The sequence below is a fragment of the Triticum urartu genome, chromosome 4A (genome assembly GCF_056163025.1).
Source record: "Triticum urartu cultivar PI428250 chromosome 4A, HENAU_Tu73, whole genome shotgun sequence".
NCBI classification, from domain to species: domain Eukaryota; kingdom Viridiplantae; phylum Streptophyta; class Magnoliopsida; order Poales; family Poaceae; genus Triticum; species Triticum urartu.
In genome coordinates, this window is record NC_141876.1 from 355,545,826 (window position 1) to 355,565,523 (window position 19,698).

The window sequence follows — 19,698 nt, forward strand, 5'->3', positions numbered from 1 at the left end:
CATACAACCACGTTGATGGAGACTTCAACCCACGAAGGGTAACGGTTGCACAAGTCCACGGAGGGCTCCACCCACGAAGGGTCCATGAAGAAGCAACCTTGTCTATCCCACCATGGCCATCGCCCACTAAGGACTTTCCTCACTAGGGTAGATCTTCACGAAGTAGGCGATCTACTTGCCCGTACAAACTCCTTGGTTCAACTCCACAATCTTGACGAAGGCTCCCAAGTGATACCTAACCAATCTAGGGGGGTGTTTGTTTCCAGGGACTTTTTTGTGTAGGGACTAGAAAAAGTCCCTTTTAGAGACTTTTTTACCAAACGGGAGGGACTTTTAGGGACTAAACTAGGCATTTGGGACTAGAAAGAAGAAGTCCCTCTTAGAGAGTCTTTTTGAGACTTTTTCCTGCCTTGCCCCCCACCGCGCCTCACCTTATCCACACCGCTCCCGCTCCCTGCCCCGCCCCGCACCGCAGAGTCGCCTCCGCTCCCCGCCCCCACACCGCACCTCCAGTCGCCGCCGCTCCCCGCCGCCGCACCGCACCTCCAGTCGCCGCCACTCCCCGCCCCCGCACCGCATGTCCAGTCGCCGGCCCATGCCCCGCCTCCATTGCCCGGAGCCGCTGCCACCATGGACGGCGATGAAGACGATGGTCTTCACTTATTCTCTCAGGCCCCCTCGCATCACCATGCTTCCCAGGGCTCATCCGCGGGCGGAAATCTAGGGAGGGGAATGGGATTCTTCGATCTGAATAGCAACGTCGACGACTACCCCAACTTGGGCTCGTACCAGCAACTCCTCCGTGGAGAGTCGGCCGGTCATGGTCTTCCTCCGATTGGACTTGGTCGTGGGAGGTCCGTGTCCTAGGGCGGAGGAGGCCGCGCCCGGTCTCTGAACATTGGAGGCGGATCCGGCTCTCACATGCGGCCGTTCGTCGCCCTAGGCGCAGCTGTTGGTGACGGAGGCGTCAGAGGGCATGGGAGGTCCATGCCCCAGGGCACTGGACGCGGTGCAGGTCGAGCCCGTGGGGCCTCATCGGCCGGCAGCATAGGCGTCGTAGGATGGGGATTCTCCATCTCTCAAGTTGCAAGCCGGCAACGTGCGTCGTCATCTGCTGTGCCTTCAGAAGATGTCGACGACAGTGAAGGATTTGAAGATGGAGACGACAACTGTGTTTGTGGAGAGGTAAATTTTTGAGTTGTGCAAATTCATGTCCATGTGTTCTTGCTAGTAAAAGATTTTCATGCCACTTATGAACAAAAGTTGTAGTAAATTGTTGGTATGCGAAGTTCCATATTGATGCTACGAATGACAAGAACTACCCCAAATTTTTTTATGTCTAAACTTCTAGGTCATCCATGACCTAATGCATAATTAAGTAGATTTGTCATTTATACGAATTGGTTGTTCTGTTGCTGTAAACTGGATAGTTGTCATTTATACTGAACCCTACCTACTTTTTATGATGAAAAATCATGTCACTCGATAGACAGACTTGGCAAGTTGGGGTTTTTCTCCAATATAACAAGAATTTGTAGAAACCACTGAAATAAAGAAACAGAGGCACTAGCTAACCAGCAGAAAGATTTCAAGGAATTGATCATCTACTTTTCTTTGTCTGGTGCAGCCTTTACTGGACCTTGTTCATTTAGCGTACAATATTTACCAATGCTATAGATTTATATGTAACTCTGTACACCACATTTCATGTTCTTTTTGTAACTGGGTGTAGAAAACTTTAGAAATTGTTGTCAGATTTAGCGTACCGTATTTACAAGCACCTTCTGTGATCATAATTTTGTAAATAGAAATAGTTAAATTTGTATATGGAATTCACCACCGAATATATTTGTATACGGAATTCACCACCGAATTTGTTTGAATTGTGTATTTGTTATTTTTTGTTTAGAAAAACATTGCCAAGGCTGATTGGACAGACGAGAATATTACTATATTTTGTAACATTGCCTGTGAGGAAGCTAGGGATGGGCATTGTGTGAATGGTGCTTGGACAACTAGAGCCTACAATAATATGAAGACAAAATTTTATGAACGTGATGGCCTCCTCCATACTACCAAGCAATTCAAAAATTGTTTAACTAAACTCAAGAGCTTCTATAGCGCTTGGGCGTGGTTGGGGCAGCAAACTGGTTGTGGCCGAACTGGAGACGGGGCTATAACCGCATCAAATGAGTGGTGGACAAAAAAATAAGGTAGATTATTCAGCAAATTACAGTTGAATTGCTCACAGTTGATTACATTATTTAGCCTTGTCCTAATTACCTAACTAATGTTGCAGGAAAGACCAGATGTCAGAACATTCAAGGCTGGCAATCCTGAGTATTTGGATATGCTTATAGAGCTATTCCAAGGTGTGGCAGTTGATGGATCATCAGCTTATGTGCCCATAGATGAAGAGGAAGAAGAATATGATGCTGCCGATGATGGACATGAGCAGATTCCAATGAGCACCACCAGCAGGAAGAGGGGAAGCAGCGACGCTGAACAGTCAGCAACAAGCCCAGGCAAGAAACACAAGAGCCCAATGGTGAAACTAATGACAGGGCTGATCAACAGTATCAATAGTGATAACACTTCTGAGATGATCACTGAATATGCAAACAAAAGGCAGGAAGCAAAGGACAAGGCAAAAGAGAAGAAATCAAACAGCACCAAAGAATCCATTACTCGTTGTCAACGGTTGGCAGTTCAATGTGGTGCAGAAGAAACAAGTGTCGAGTACTTCATGGCAACTCAACTGTTTGCAGATGAGGCAAACAGAGTCATATTTGAGAACATTACAAGTGATGACGCTAGACTGACTTGGTTGAAGAGGTGTTGCATGATGAAGAAGTTGTCCTAGTGTTCTTCTGTACTAGTGTTCTTTTTCCAATATAACTATGTAATGGACCTGTAGTGTGTGACCTTGTTAAATGATCATTGCATGTTACTGTGTTTCATAATGTTTGGGTGTACTAATGTTTGCTAGTTGAAGACGTGGTGCATGATGAACAATTTGTACTAATGTTTGCATGTTTCAGGACAATGGCAGCAGTGCTGATGATGGCAGCAGTGCTGATGGGAGCAGTAGTGATGATGAAGCACTGATGTTGTTGATTCACCAAAACGGAAAGAGAAGAATGCTGCAAATGGCCTGCATGGTTGGTATGTACCACTTGGACTCTTACTGTAACAAAGGACCTAGAAGAGTATCAATACAGTCTGGGCATGATTGGGTTATGACAACACTAGGCAACAAAACTTCCTATTACAACATGTTTAGAATGCACAGACCAGTGTTTGAGAAATTGCATAGTGCGCTTGTTGATTCCTATGGTTTGAAGTCCACCAAAAGAATGTCATCAGTTGAATCTCTAGGCCTGTTTCTGTGGATAGTTGGTTCCCCTCAATCTCTAAGACAAGCAGAAAACAGATTTGTTAGGTCATTGGACACAATTGTAAGGAAGTTTGATAAGGTTTTGGCCTGCCTGATCAAGCTCGCAAAAGACATCATCAAGCCAACAGATCCTCAATTCAAAACTGTGCATTCAAAACTAAGATCTAGAAAGTATGCACCATTTATGGACAATTGCATTGGAGAAATAGATGGGACACACATACAAGTTGTGGTACCAGTTGCCACTGCTGTCCAGCATAGGAATAGACATAAGGAGAAGAGTCAGAATGTGATGTGTGTGTGTGTGACTTTAATATGAGATTCACATTTGTCCTAGCCGGCTGGCCAGGATCGGTGCATGACATGAGGGTCTTCAATGATGCCCGATCCAGATTTGGTGACAAGTTTCCAAAACCTCCACCTAAAAAGTTCTATCTTGTGGACTCAGGATACCCAAATAGACCTGGTTATCTTGCACCATACAAGGGTTTAACCTATCATTTTCAGGAGTACCGTGATGGCACAATGCCTAGAGGAAAAAAGGAACACTTCAATTTCAGCCATTCTTCACTTAGAAATGTCATCGAGAGTTGTTTTGGAGTCTTGAAGAACAAGTGGAGGATTTTGTTTCACTTACCTAGTTATCCACAACAGAAACAAAGCAAAATCATTGTGGCTTGCATTGCAGTGCACAATTTCATTAGAGAAAGTCAACTAGCTGATATAGATTTCGACAAGTGTGATCAAGATGAAAATTATATACCATTGCCTGTGCCAACGACCACTCCAACATATGATTCAACCAATGAGATGGATAGTGCTGCTATGAATCAATTTATAGATTGGGTCGCTGATGGGTTGTGGAGCTTGAAACAGCAATGATATATTATTTCGGTTGTTATGAACAAGTGTTCTTCGCTTCTGTAATCTCACTTATTTTGGTTCTTATGAACAATTGTTGGCACGAACAAGTGTTCTCTTCTAGTGTTGTTTTGGTTGTTATGAACAAGTGTATAAGAAGCCCTGGGACTTCTATATGCGGATGAGCCCTGGGAAGCCTGGCAACATGCATGCCTAGCAACATGCATGGCAACATGGTCTTTTAGGAGCCGAACTGGGACTTCTATAGGCGATGAACAAGTGGTTTTTCTATTGTTATTATTTATGTAATATGTACTAGTTAATTATTAGTAGCAGAGTGCAATGCGGCGGAGTGCATTCAGGAGCCAAACTAGGACTTCTATCGGCGATGAAAAAGTGGTTCTTTTGCTATTATTATTATGTAATCTGTACTAGTTAATTATTAGGGGCAGCATGGTCTTTTAGCATGTCATTTATTATCCTCTAGTCCATGTTTAGTCCCTGGAAACAAAAAGGTAGGGACTAGAGACTTTTTAGTTGGGACTAAAAAAAGTCCTAGGACTTTTTAAACAAACAGGGCCTAGGAGACACCATTGTTCAAAAGGTAATAGATGGTGTGTTGATGATGAACTCCTTGCTCTTGTGCTTCAAATGATACTCTCCCCAACACTCAACTCTCTCTCATAGGATTGGATTTGGTGGAAAGATGATTTGAATGGAAAGCAACTTGGGGATGGCTAGAAATCAAGATTTATGTGGTTGGAATGGAAGGTCTTGATCTCAACACAAGTGTAGGTGGTTCTCTCTCAGAAAATGTAAGTTGGAAGTGTAGGCATGTTCTGATGGCTCTCTCTACGAATGAAGAGTGGGTGGAGGGGTATAAATAGCCTCCACTCAAAAACTAACCGTTACACACAATTGACCAAACTCGGTGGGACCGAATTAGAAAACTCGGTCAGACCGATTCAGTTCATAATGTGACCGTTAGGCTTTTCAGTGGGACCAGCATGATCAACTCGGTGGGACCGATGTGCTAGGGTTAGGGTAAAACCTCATCTCGGTGGGACCGATTTGCGTAATAAGAGAAACAGAGAGTTGGTCAAGCAAACTCGGTGGGACCGATTGCATATCTCAGTGAGACCGAGATTATTGCAATAGGCAACAGAGAGTTTGCAAGCCCATCTCGGTGAGACTGAGATCCCATCGGTTTGACCGAATTGATTAGGGTTTCTGGCAATGGCTATGTCAAGAGAACTCGGTGGCGCTGGATGGAAAATTTTGGTGGGGCCGAGTTTGACTTTTGGTTTGGGACATATGTGGATATGAGAAAGTGGTTGAGGGCTTTGGAGCACATCACTAAGCACTTTGAGGAAGCAACCATTAAGCAACACCTCATCCCCTTTTAATAGTATTGTCTTTCCTATGGAATCAATGTGGTCCTGGATCACTAAAAGCAAAATGTAGAGTCTTGAGCCAATCTTTTGTACTTAGCATTTTGAAGGGGTTCCGCATCTTCTTGTGCACGCCACTCCATCTGTTGAACTTATCTGAAATATACTAGATAAAAACATTAGTCCAACAAGAGATATGTTAACATTAATTACAAAAACCACCCAGGGAGCACTTGTGCTTTCAGCAAAACAAAGAGTTGGTTAAGTAAACTCGGTGGGTCCGATTGCTTATGTCGGTGAGACCGAAATAGTTGCAACAGGCAACAGAGAGTTTGCAGGCCCATCTCAGTGAGATCGATATCCCATCGTTGAGATCAAACCGATTAGGGTTTCTTGTAGTGGCTATGTCATGTGAACGCGGTGGCGCCGGATAGATCAAATCGGTGGGTCCGAGTTTGACTTTTGGTTTGGGACATGTGTGGAAATGGGAAAGTGGTTGAGGGATTTTGAGCATATCACTATGCACTTTGAGCAAGCGAGCCATTAAGCAACACCTCATCCCCTTTTAAATAGTATTGGCTTTTCCTATGGACTCATGTGCTCTTGGATCACTAAAATGAAAATGTAGAGTCTTGAGCTTGAGCCAATCTTTGTCCTTAGCATCTAGAAGGGGTTCCACATCCTCTTGTCCAAGCCACTCCACTGTTGAACTCATCTAAAATATACTAGATAGAAGTATTAGTCCAACAAGAGATATGTTGACATTAATCACCAAAATCACCCAGGGAGCACTTGTGCTTTCAATCACCCCCTTTTTGGTAATTCATGGCAACATACATCAAAGCTTTAGATAAAGATATGAAGAATAACAAGTAAAGCTTTGGAAAGACATGTAACATGCATAGGCTCCCCCTACATGTATGCAATCATGTGAATATGGACTATAAGAGCATGCGAATGCATAAGCATGATAGAGCAAGCAATGAGTTACATGTATCTTGGCTATATGCATCAGAGAAAATGGTGTGGATTTAAGAAGTGTACCTTCATGTTCATGAGTCCTTCTTGCAAACAATATGCACATCAGCAAGAGATCATCATGGACATGAGGGTGATGCATATACTTACCTTGTGGTCTTAAGCTGGCTTTGGAAGAGATGAACCTGAGTAAACAAGGTTAGATAACACAGAAACATATACTAAACAAACCAAGAACAACAAACCACAAGAGTACCAAGATTGGGATGACATGTAGTGAGTGAGTACTAGGTACTCTATTGGATATAGACATGTCCCCAAAGGTATAGATATGCAATGAATTCAAAGATTTCCTTCCCTTAGAAGTCTTTCTCCCCCTGAATCTTATATTGGGTAATGGGAGAATATAGGGAAAAGAAAATCAGCAAAACAAATCAAAGCACAATAATCATAACAAAACTAACATGTCTTTCCCCTCTTAAAGACATGTGACTTCTCTCCTCATGAATACCAAGCATCTAGGGCTCTCTCTCTTTGATGGGATTAAACACTCTCCCCTTTGATGTGATTAAGATTTGATGTGATCTCTCTCTCCCCCTTTGACATCAATTTCCAAGAATGGATCTTCTGGAGTGTGAGTCGAATAGGTTTGGTCCTTGAGTCACATGACAAAGCAGCAAGTTGAATGTGATGCAGGTAGAGGACAAGAATCATTGAGTAGAGCTGGAACAAATATGCAGGATGCAAATGACAAAGTGTCTTCTCAGCATTGATATCGGTAATACCGAGTTGTTTGCTTCGGTGGCACCAAAATGATTCGGCTGGGTCGAAAGAGACAAATCGGTGTGTCCGAGTTCAACACAGAGAGAGAAAAATTGTCATCTCAGCTCACTAGGCAAATAAGATTTCACAAAGATTTTCAAGGAATTAACTGAAGGATTTGCAATGAATTGGATGTAGAGAATGCAGAAACGAACAGAGAAAATAAAGAAATCTAGATGAAGTTTTTCTATTAAAGAAGGGGAACAAATATGCAAGAGACAAATGCAAGAACATAGAGAAACACTAGAGAACTTCATCTAGAATTGGTCGACGACAAAGTCACCTATGTTAGAGTATATTGACCAAGGAGTTAAGTGAGAACACCCGATCATAGGTCATACTCATCGTTTAAGCTCAAAATGGGGATACCATTTTCTGTTTAAGCATTTTGATGTATTCACATCTTGTTGAGCTGCTTTCACCCATGACTTGGGGTAAAGCCTCTCTAAGATGCAATAAGATACCTTGGGTGGTGGTGTTGAATTTGATCATGTAGTTGAACTTGTGTGAGATGCTCAAGGTTGATGTAGCTCATCAATGAGTTGGGAGCACCGCTTGTAGTTTGAGTTCATCTACCTATATGGGTTAGTTTTGCAAGGAAGAGCACTCGTGTATCCGAAATGACAATCAAGAAAATTTGAAATCAAATGAAATTGTCAAAGGATATGTTGAAGGGATTCATGCTCCCTTGACTTCAACCACCATGTTGTAGAGACTTGGTGATGTAGAGATTGCTCAAGATGTGAGTGATTTGCAATCTCATAGATTTAGATTCATCCAAGTACCTACAAGGGTTACATAGCATGCAAGGGTGCAAATATATATATCCAAGACATATGATCATCAGAGAAATATCAAGGATTAGTCAAAGACTCATGCCTTGCATGTATCCAAATGGAGTTTCTACTTCAAGTTTGAGGCATCAATTATGTTCAATACAACTCTCAAACGGAAAAATACTTTCTCATCAAGCAGTTTGGTGAATATATCTGCCAATTGCTTATCGGTGCGAACATGCTTAAGATCAATGTCCCCTTTTGCAACATGATCTCGAATGAAATGATGACGAACTTCAATATGCTTAGTTCGAGAATGTTGCACGGGATTGTGAGAAATCTTGATAGCACTTTCATTGTCACAAAGCAATGGAACATGATTCGCATAGATCCCATAATCTTCAAGAGTTTGGGTCATCCAAAGTAATTAAGCACAACATGAACCGGCGGCAATGTATTCCGCTTCAGCGGTAGATAAGGATACCGAGTTTTGTTTCTTGGAGGACCAAGACACAAGAGATCTACCAAGAAATTGACAAGTACCCGAAGTTGACTTTCTATCAACCTTGTCACCGTCATAGTCCGAGTCAGAGTAGCCAATAAGATCAAAACAAGACCTCTGAAGATACCAAATGCCAAAATTTGGTGTATGAATTAAGTATCTCACTATCCTTTTCACAGCCTTAAGATGACATTCTTTGGGGGCCGCTTGATATCGTGCACACATGCACACACTTAGCATAATATTAGGACGGGAGGCACATATATATTACAATGAACCAATCATAGACCGATAACCTTTTGGTCAACTGGCTCGCCATCCTTGGTCAAGTCAAGATGTCCACTAGTGGGCATGGGTGTATTCATACCTTTGCATTCTTGCATGTTGAACTTCTTGAATAAGACCTTGTTATACTTTGTTTGAGAAACAAAGGTACCCTCCTAGTTTGCTTGATTTACAAACCAAGAAAGAACTCGAGTTCACTCATCATAGACATCTCATACATCTCCGACATTAGCTTTCCAAACTTTTCACTAAAATGAGGGTTAGTTGATCCAAATATGATATCACCAACATAAATTTGGCACACAAATAATTCACCATTAACCCTTTCAGTAAAAAGAGTAGAATCTTCTTTCCAATCTCAAAGCCTTTTTCAATAAGGAACTTGGTCAAGCATTTATACCATGCTCTAGGAGCTTGTTTAAGACCATAAAGAGCTTTGTGAAGTTTGTAAACATGATCGGGTTTCTTAGGATTAACAAAGCCAGGAGGTTGTTTAACATAAACTTCCTCCTCAATTTAACCATTTAGAAAAGCACTTTGAATGTCCATTTGGTACAAGGTAATATCGTGGTGATTAGCATAGGCAAGTAAGATGCGGATGGACTCAAGTCTAGCAACAGGGGCATATGTCTCACCATAGTCCATACCTTCGACTTGAGTGTAGCCTTGGGCGACGAGACATACTTTATTGCGAACGACTTGTCCATCTTTGTCTTGCTTGTTGCGAAACATCCATTTGGTACCAATGATGTTGTGTTTGTTGTCGGGCTTCTCGACCAATGTCCACACTTGGTTCCTCTCGAAGTTGTGTAGCTCTTCATGCATGGCATTTATCCAATCCGGATCTTCCAATGCTTCTTCAACCTTCATAGGTTCAATGCTAGAGATGAACAAATAATGTTCACAAAAATTAGCCAAACGAGATTTAGAGCGAGTGATTCTCCCGGTTTGGATATCATTGTAGATTTGCTCGATGGGATGGTCTCTGGTGACTCTTGCTCGAACTCGTGAGAGCTTTTGTTTGGGTCGGGGTGGAACATCCTCTTCATCATCTTATTCTTCTTCTTGTCCTTCTTCATTGTTGACGTTGTCATTTCCTTGTCGTGGTGGAGAAGGAGGTTGACGAGGTTCATCTTAGTGTACTTCCTCGTTTTCTTTGTCTTGGTGTGTCCCACTTGTGGATGCTTCCATATCAACTCTTGGTTCACCTTGTCGTGAGGTAGAAGCTTCCACTTGGACGGATGAGGTACTCTCCTTCACCTCCGTTGGACGGATCTTGCCAATAGAAAAGTCTTGGATTGCTTCCGAAGGATCTTTATCTCCTACATCAATTGGCAATTTCTCTACTTGCGAGCCGTTAGATTCATCAAATTTCACATCTACCGTCTCTTCAACCTTTCGGGTGAAATTGTTGTAGACACGGTAAGTGTGAGAGTTTGAGCCATAACCAATAGGAAACCCTCATGAGATTTAGGAGCAAATTTAGAGTGACGATGCTTATCAACAATATAGCACTTTGAGCCAAATACTCGAAAGTATCCAACTTGGGCTTTGTTACCAATGAGAAGATCGTATATCGTCTTGCCGAGTAGCTTGTGAAGATACAAGCGATTTGTTGCATGAAAACCTGTCTCAAGCGCTTCCGCCCAAAAGTGTTTTGGTGTCTTGTAATCATCAAGCATCGTTCTCGCCATCTTAGTAAGAGTCCGGTTCTTCCTTTCAACAACTCCATTTTGTTGAGGCGTGTACGTAGACAGGAACTCGTGTGAAATCCCTTCTTCGTCAAGAAAGGTATCCACATTTGCGTTCTTGAACTCCGTTCCATTGTCACTGCGAACCTTCTTGATCTTCACTTCAAATTGATTTTGGGCCTTCCTAGCAAAGTTCTTGAAGATCTTTTGGACCTGCGGTTTATCATCAAGAAAGAACACCCACCTAAATCTTGAAAAATCATCAACTATAACTAGACCAAATGAGTTTCCACCGAGACTTTTGTAGGCATTGGGACCAAAGAGATCCATATAAAGTAGCTCGAGCGGCCTTCTCGTGGTCATGATGTTCTTCACGGGGTGACTTCCTCCAACTTGTTTTGCTGCTTGACAAGCACTGCACAATCTATCCTTGTCAAATATAACATCTTTGATTCCAAGGATATGATCACCTTTAATAAGCTTATCCGGATTTCACATGCCCACATGACCTAACCTTCTATGCCACAACCAACCTTTAGAAGATTTAGCAATTAAGCAAGTTCTAGGTTGAGCCTTTTTAGTGAAGTCAACAATGTATAGATCGCCTCTACATATACCGGCGAAGACCATATTATGATTATCTCTACGAAACACTTGGCAATCTACTTTAGTAAATAGGACATTGAAACCAAAGTCAGCAAGTCTAGATACGAAAAGTAAATTATAGCCAAGAGATTCAACGAGCATAACATTTTGTATGGAACTATCATGTGAGATGGCCACCTTACCAAGGCCAACCACTTTACCCTTTGAGTTATCACCAAAAGTGACATACTTTCGAGGGATGTTGTTTTCAGCAAGCTCACGAAACATGTCCTTGTCTCCGGTCATGTGATCGGTACATCCACTATCAAGGACCCATTCCTTTCCTCCAGCCATGTAGCCGCGAAGATTAGCCATAAGACCAAAATGTCTCATGGACTCATCGAGATCAAAGTCACTATCATCATCATCCTCATCATAGTATCCATGTTCAACATCGCCTTGTGATTGATCAATTCCTAGAGAGAGTGATTCATTAGATAAATGATAATCACAATATTCATCTTTATGAATTCTAATGGCTTCGGAGATGATATTGCTAATGATTCCAACATCTCCTTTCACTACTGCAGGATGCTGCTAACGCGACACTACGATCAGAGACCCTTCGAGAAACTGTGAATGATGCAATAATCGCAAACGGTGCTGTATGAAAACCGTCAGAAATGATGCAGAATGTTTGCGATGAATGATACATCAAACACGGTTTAGAATATAGTTGCGTGTGCGATGAGGGGCATACGTTTGATCTGTACGAACTGTTTGTGTTGAGATAGAACAACAGAAGTAGGCAGCCAGATCAAGGTGTGTGCTATACGGCATACAGTTCACTCCGATGAACTGTTTGCGATGAGTGAGGTGAACACAAACTATTCGGTGTAACAAGATATGTGTGATACCCGGCTAACAGGTCGGTAATCAGAATTGTGTGCGATCATTATAGAGCCCATACGGTCTTTTTTTGTGAATTGTGTGCTCGTCAGGGCACACAGTCCAACAAACCAACCTGTTGGCGATAATGTAGAAGATCTCTGTCGAATACATATTACTAACCGTCTGTGATGAGATTGACAGGATAAATAGAGATATATACAGTCTGCTTCATTTATTCCTTCTTCTTCTTGTTGTTCTTGTTGGATGGCCCCGCGACATCGTCTTGGTGAGGACGCTTCTTCCCGCTGACCGTTGGCTTTTCATCGCCGCCGCCCTCGTCATCATCGTTGTTGTCGTCCTCCTCCTCCTCCTCGTTCGACCATTCCTCCTCATCATCATCGTCGTCCTCTTCTTCGTCCTCCAACGGCTCCTCGTTCGTTTGGTTGTCGTCTGACGACTCTGGAGGTGGCGTCCTTCCATGAACCGGATATAATCGAGGTTTGGGCTCGACGCCGGACTCGTGGAAGACGAGCGGGATGATTCCGATGTTGACCTATCATCGGGGGCCAGACTGCTGGTCGAACTGTCATCCTTGCTATCGCTCGACATGGCTGCAGAGTGTGTGCCAGTGTGTAGTGCGGCTTGCCGGGGACGATGACGATGGTGGACACTTAAGCGGGTATGCAGAGAAGAGGAACTGCCAATTGAAGCGGGGATTGAAGCGGGTGTTGACGTATTATCAAACCGCTGATATAATCAACCGCAATTATTTGTACCCAGTCGCTCCAAATTCCCGGGGTTGCGCAGGACTCCTATTGGCTATTTGGCTGGTTTCCTTTTTCAGGACAAAAACAAGGAACGAGTTTTGGGATTATGCACTGGTACCGATACAAACGGAGTAGGACAGTTGGCAAGCAATACATTGAGCTCTTCTTATTGATAAAGCCAGTAATAATCAAACTAGAAAGGAAAATAAAAAAGACAAAGAAAAATATCTGCACGAATCTTCGCATAACATCAATGGCATAGGACCTAGATGTGCATTACTTAGAGCACATCTAGATGTGCTTTAGCAATACTGTCAAAAAAACCTAATCATCATTGCAAACAGCGCATAGAACATGGCTAATGCGACAACCACAACTACACATTATAGTTCCTTCTTGTCTCTTGCTTTCATCTGCTGCATGTGATTGATTCTTTCTTGCTTCATCGTACTGATTATACATTCCAAATCAGCCAGTTTCTTCTTCAGCTTTATGTTATCTTCTACGACCTTGGTGATAACACTCCGAGCCCTACCATGCCATTCTTCATCCAGCCAGTTAACAAAGGCACAAGTCTCATATCCCTGTCAATGTTAAATAGTATTCTGGATGAGCGGTGGCATTAACCGAAGTAAAATGATGAACTTAATTAGCATTGACCTCTAAGGGGCAACTGAGAAACCCCTGCCAATGTCGAATCCCTCCATGCATACACGTCAAGCGTGAGTGTTCTGCTACCTCTTGAGCATGTATTGGTTTTTCCTTGAAGAGGAAAGGGTGATGCAGCAAAGCAGCGTAAGTATTTCCCTCAGTTTTTGAGAACCAAGGTATCAATCCAGCAGGAGACCACGCGCGAGTCACCTCGTACCTACACAAACAAAAAAGAACCTCGCAACCAACGCGATAAAGGGGTTGTCAATCCCTTCACAGCCACTTGCAAGAGTGAGATCTGATGGAGATAATAATAATAAGATAAATATTTTTGGTGTTTTTATGATATAAATTGAAAGTAAAGATTGCAAAATAAAATAGATTGGAAACTTGTATGATGGAAAATAGATCAAGGGGCCATAGGTTTCATTAGTGGCTTCTCAAGATAGCATAAGTATTATAGTGGGTGAACAAATTACTGTCGAGCAATTGATAGAATTGAGCATAGTTATGAGAATATCTAGATATGATCATGTATATAGGCATCATGTCCGTGACAAGTAGACTGACTCCTGCCTGCATCTACTACTATTACTCCACACATTGACCGCTATCCAGCATGCATCTAGAGTATTAAGTTCACTAGGAAAATTGCCTGTGCGTTGCAATGGGAGAAACAAAACCTCACACATGACTATCTAATATGTTAAAGTATGCAACTGTGCAAATTGAGAATATGGTTCTTTGGTTAGGCGGGGCGGGGCAGTAGGTGGCGGCGGGGACGAGGTTTAGTCCGACAGCCACGCAAGGACCGACATCCCATCTTATGTTTAATTTTGTCTTTCTTCAAAAAAAAAGTTGAGCGGCTTAATTTGCTCGTTCTCTAGGTAGTACTCCAAAGGTTATTTTGTCAGGATTTAGTGTAAATGCAGTAAATAATGATATGCAATACAAAGATACTTGTTTCAAAGGATCCCAATTATTATTATTTTCATTGAGGTGCATTTTCTCCCACCAGAATACGTTTGTGGATGGACGTAGAGTCCTTAATACGAGCATCCTGACATACTTTTTCAATGTTCCTTTTGTTTTCTACTAATAGTCCAATCCAGCGTCCTTAAAAATCACTTTCATGCCAGAAGAAATTACCACTTGAGTTGTTACCTTGATTGCTCTATAATATTAGTATAACTATGGAATCTGAACACGAAGTAACTACAATTCTAGGTACCTCGTTACTACCAGGAACATAATATCCTCTGATGTCAAAAAAAGAAGAAAGAAAGGAATATATCATCCTCCATCGACATCTCCAATTCGGACCAAGTCTCTCTGGGACTATTCACAACTCGCGCTACACAAATCTCAGCGTTGGGTTTCCAACGCAATGGAATCATTCAAGGAACTGCCTACAGAGGCGATTTGCATCTGGCATCGGCAGCTAAGCAGCCGTGGGCTGCTGAGCTGCTGGCTCTGGCTCTGGCTCTGCCTGGGCAGCGCCGGAAGTGAAGGCCCTTGGAAGAACCCACGGCCACCCTCCCCCTGCCCCGGTTACCTGCTCCACCTCGGCCACTCTCAGCTTCATCATCTGCTTTTCCCTCTCGAGCTCCTCCATCTTCTCCTTTATTTCCTGCAATTTTTATAAACATGAAAAAGAGTTGATCATCTCTGCACAACTCTTGACAACATTGTATGTAGGGCATGATCCAAATTAACTGTCAGCGATTTGTTTTGTCTCCTGAGATGTAAGTTCAGAATAAAAATAACCGTTAGTAACCGAGATAAATCTGAATTCTAGAGAGTAGAGTCCTCAACACAGATTAGCACTTCCTGTGGTGTACTTGCTCGTAATATATCCTAGAAATCTGAGTACCAAAGTGATGTGGAAATAAAAAGAAAACACGACCACAACCGATCGAGTTAATTGCACAGAAATACCACAATTGGGGCATTAGAAGCATATTGGTACCAAGTTTGGTAATTTTTACGTGTCAGTACCAACTTTGGGGTGCGGCGTTGCAGAACGGACTATAAACACGTATTGACGGAGAAACTGACAGCGGGGCCCGCCTGTCAGGGGCTGACGTGGCATCTTCTTTTACAGAAAAACCCCTCAGCTTATATTGAATCACACAAAGGGCCTCGTTTGCGGAAAAAACTCAAAACCAGCAAAAATAAATTTCGCGCGCCCGTGGGGATTCGAACACGCGACACACTACCCGAGGGAAAGGAGCGGAGACCACTACGTTACGCCAATCCGTTGGATAAAGTGGATGCTTGAACGTTTTTATACTATACTTCAAAAACCATTTTTGTTGCTGGACAACTGTTTCACTTTTTAATGCGTTTTTTTTTGTTTCGTATTTCTTTCATCTTTTAAGACACGTCCTGGCCTTCTTTCGGTTTTCCTTTTTTAAACTTTTGCGCATCTCTTTTATATATAGGTTTTGTAATAAATGGTGTACGTTATTTCAATACTTTTGACATTTTTAAAATTTTCACCGAACTTTTTTCTATGCGGCATTCTTTCAGATATTGTATATTAAAAAATGCAATTTATATAACAAAATATTTCATCGTATACTATACAATAGTATTCAGTGTGTATTTATAAAATATTATTCAGTGTGTATTTTCAAAACATAACGCATAATATTTAAAAAGTTCAATATATATATATATTAAAAAACGACACCATATATTTAAAAAATGTTCATCTAAAAATAAAAAAGGTGTTCATATATTAGAGTTCAGTATAAATACTTTTCAGTGTGTATAACAAATTGTTCGTATATTATACAATAGTGTTCAGTTTGCATTTATAAATTAATTTTCAGTGTGTATTTACAAAAAATATCACTTAATAAATAGTTCAGTATAAATTTAAAATATGTTGAGTACTGAGAAAATGTTCACCGTTTACTACAAAACCTATATAAAAAAGAAATGTGTGTAAATAAAAGAAATGGAAAACCGGAAGAATACCCAAGATCTAAAAAGATAAAAGAAAATTAAAAATGATTTTACACAATAAATTTTTAATACATGTCGAACCGTTTTTTAAATATACATGTATTGCCGCTGAAATCGATGGGTGGGACCCACCTGTCAGGGGCCACATTTCAAAAAAGGCGTCAATTATCAGTGTGTACATTTCAAAACCTATATATAAAAGAAATACGAAAACCTACATATAAAAGAGATGCGCAAAAGTTTTAAAAAGGAAAACCTGAAGAAGGCCAGGACGTGTCTAAAAATATAAAAGAAATACGAAATAAGAAAACGCATTAAAAAATGAAACAGTTGCCCAGCAAGAAATATGGTTTCTGATGTATACTATAAAAACATTTAAGCATCAGGTGTATTGAATGTTGTGGCGTAGCGTAGTGGTCATCAGTACTTTCCCTCGGGCACTCCGTCGTGGGTTCGAATCCTCATGGGTGTGCGTAATTTATTTTTGCAGGTTTTGAGTTTTTTTTCGCAACCGAGGCCCTTTGTGTGATTAAATATAAACCGAGGGTTGTTTCTGTAAAATAAGATGCCACGTCAGCCCCTGACAGGCGGGCCCCGCTGTCAGTTTCTCCGTCGATATGTTTTTATACGTCGTTTAGTCCGTTCTGCAACGCCTTGCCCCAAAGTTGGTATTGACACGTAAAAATTACCGAACTTGATACCAATCTGTTTCTAATGCCCCAATTGTGGTACTTCTGTGCAATTAACTCCAACCGATCGGACCATGAACCAATCATCTTACCTCCAGTGCCTTATTACGGGCCTCTTCTTTTCTGGCTTCTGAGTTGCCACTTCTATGAACCACAAAGATTATTGCACCACAAGCAACCTAAAAAATTACGTGGGAGTCAATGTCAGTTGTAATCATCTGCCATCATAAAACCATCAAGTATTTCTAGGGATCTGAAGATCTAGGACAGTTAATGATAACAGAAAACAGATTCATGGACTTGTCGGGTTTTTAGTTCTTCCATGTGCATAATGGAAAGCTGTTAATAACTCAACAGTCCATTCAGGTCCAGAGTACTTACCGAGAAAATGAACAGTCCACCAAGAAGATCTGTAGCAGCTTGAATAGCTTTCTCTTCATTCAGGGGCCTAATGTGAATGTCAGTTGCACGTCCAATAAGCTGCCTCTGCATGTTTGTTGCTAAACGATGGTTTGCCTGAACATGGTGTGGTATACATCTTGTCAGTACAGCAATCACACTCACACAATGTATTATAGATATTGTTTAGTAGTCAAACAAGAGAACCAGAGCGCATCCAAATTTGTAATTCTTTGAACAGATCAATAAACTGTAAACAGAAGAGGACATGGCAAAATTGTTATTCAGTTCTTGTATGAGTAAATCTCAACCGAGAAATTCTTTGAAGTGTTCCACAAGGATTGAACACCATCATCAACAATATTTCACATCTATGTCCTTCACGACACATACAATTTATCCACATTAATGGCATATACATAAGTCCTTTCACTGTCAGCAAGAAGTAACGTGCCATTTTGATGGTAATCTGAATGATCATCGACGTATGTTGTTCACACAGAGTTCCATGATCATTCTAAATTGATCTGTAAGACTATAAAGAATCACTGTAAACTGTCATCGCTTAGATATTCATTTTGTGATATTAACAACATCATTCAAAACCTCAAAGTACTACCTATGTCCACGCCAACTTTTGGCGTCAGATAAGGTTGCACCAACAATCTGAATCAAACTACATTGGCGTTCACAGGAACCAAATTCCCCCGAAACAACAGTGCGAGTGATTGATACCATTATCATAGAGAAGGGTGACCTAAACCGCCAATTATCCCACACGCCCAAGCATGAAATCGATTCGATTTTGCGACATATCAGAGCAATGATGTCACCAACTTATAATTAACCAGTAAAAACAGAGGCAGGTCCTCATGCCTTTTCTAATAAGCATTTTGTCATGCACTTCCCCCGCTTGAGATCAACAGAGAGAGCAAATACACATGGAAGGAAGATCTGCTCCGGTCCACCGACAAACAAATCAAATCTGACCCTACATCTCTCTCTGTAGCCAATAGGGAGAAGCATCATCACTCACCTCGTCCACAGACGCCACCCATGCACGCTCACGTCCCCGTGTTGACCACCATGGTTGAGCCTGCGGGTACTAGGGGTGGGGGCGGAACAGGGAGGGAGGAGGGAGATGGCGAGGGAAAAGATGGAGAAGAGGGGTGGCACGCGGCGGGGTGGGAGGTGGCGGCTGTAGGGGGCACGGGGTGGGGCGGGGCAGGAGGTGGCGGCGGCTGGGACGGGCGGGGCGCGGTGAGGTGGGGCGGGGCAGTAGGTGGTGGCGGCAGGGGCGGGCGGTGCGCGGCTGCGGCCTGCGGCGCACGGTGAGGTGGGGCGGGGCAGGAGGTGGCGGCGGGCTGGAGGTGGAGATGGGGTCGAGGAGACAGGATGGTGCGGGAGGCTGGCCTAATTTTTTTCTCTCCGTACCGGTTCGGCCTGACTTATCACTTATGACGAGCACTGCGGGTTAATTTCTCATAAATAGAGGGACTTTTTTGCAAAAAGTCTAATAACGGACGACCAGAAGCAATCGCTGGTTTATTAGTAGGTAAAGATAAGAACGGAGTAACGCTTTAAGCAAGATGACATGATGTAGAGGGATAAACTCATGCAATATGATATAAACCCCATCTTTTTATCCTCGATGGCAACAATACAATACGTGTCGTTTCCCCTACTGTCATTGGGATCGAGCACCGCAAGATTGAACCCAAAGCTAAGCACTTCTCCCATTGCAAGAAAGATCAATCTAGTAGGCCAAACCAAACTGATAATTCGAAGAGATTTGCAAAGATAACCAATCATACATAAAAGAATTCAGAGAAGATTCAAATATTGTTCATAGATAATCTTGATCATAAACCCACAACTCATCGGATCTCGACAAACACACCGCAAAAAGAGTTACATCGAATAGATCTCCAAGAGAATCGAGAAGAACTTTGTATTTAGATCCAAAGAGAGAGAAGAATCCATCTAGCTAATAACTATGGACCCGAAGGTCTGAGGTAAACTACTCACACATCATCGGAG

At 42.1% G+C, this 19,698-nt stretch overlaps 2 protein-coding genes and 1 pseudogene across 2 annotated transcripts; 2 read left to right on the plus strand and 1 right to left on the minus strand.

Moving 5' to 3' along the window:
- Nucleotides 1–921: 921 nt before the first annotated feature.
- On the plus strand, nucleotides 922–2,863 carry LOC147975845 (uncharacterized). The gene is made up of 3 exons (XM_087520603.1): nucleotides 922–1,185; nucleotides 1,910–2,208; nucleotides 2,293–2,863. Exons 1-3 carry the CDS (start codon nucleotides 922–924, stop codon nucleotides 2,861–2,863), a joined length of 1,134 nt encoding a protein of 377 aa, XP_087376729.1.
- A 169-nt stretch (nucleotides 2,864–3,032) lies between these two features.
- Nucleotides 3,033–4,279, plus strand: LOC147975846 (uncharacterized; annotated as a pseudogene).
- Nucleotides 4,280–14,711: 10,432 nt separating this feature from the next.
- On the minus strand, nucleotides 14,712–19,066 carry LOC125554671 (uncharacterized). Its single transcript, XM_048718154.2, has 4 exons — nucleotides 18,695–19,066; nucleotides 17,641–17,775; nucleotides 17,352–17,438; nucleotides 14,712–15,227 (listed from the first exon to the last, which is right to left on the minus strand). Exons 2-4 carry the CDS (start codon nucleotides 17,749–17,751, stop codon nucleotides 15,039–15,041), a joined length of 387 nt encoding a protein of 128 aa, XP_048574111.2. The 5' UTR covers nucleotides 17,752–17,775; nucleotides 18,695–19,066; the 3' UTR covers nucleotides 14,712–15,038.
- Nucleotides 19,067–19,698: the final 632 nt, after the last annotated feature.

Bases quoted from the DNA above. Each gene is read 5' to 3' on its own strand.
- LOC147975845 (XM_087520603.1), top strand. From the start codon at position 922: ATGCGGCCGTTCGTCGCCCTAGGCGCAGCTGTTGGTGACGGAGGCGTC. The intron at 1,186-1,909 runs GTAAATTTTTGA...TTTTTTGTTTAG, and splicing joins ACAACTGTGTTTGTGGAGAG to AAAAACATTGCCAAGGCTGA. The intron at 2,209-2,292 runs ATAAGGTAGATT...TACCTAACTAAT, and splicing joins AATGAGTGGTGGACAAAAAA to GTTGCAGGAAAGACCAGATG.
- LOC125554671 (XM_048718154.2), bottom strand. From the start codon at position 17,751: ATGCAGAGGCAGCTTATTGGACGTGCAACTGACATTCACATTAGGCCC. The intron at 17,439-17,640 runs GTAAGTACTCTG...GTAATTTTTTAG, and splicing joins GTGGACTGTTCATTTTCTCG to GTTGCTTGTGGTGCAATAAT. The intron at 15,228-17,351 runs GTAAGATGATTG...TAAAAATTGCAG, and splicing joins CCCGTAATAAGGCACTGGAG to GAAATAAAGGAGAAGATGGA.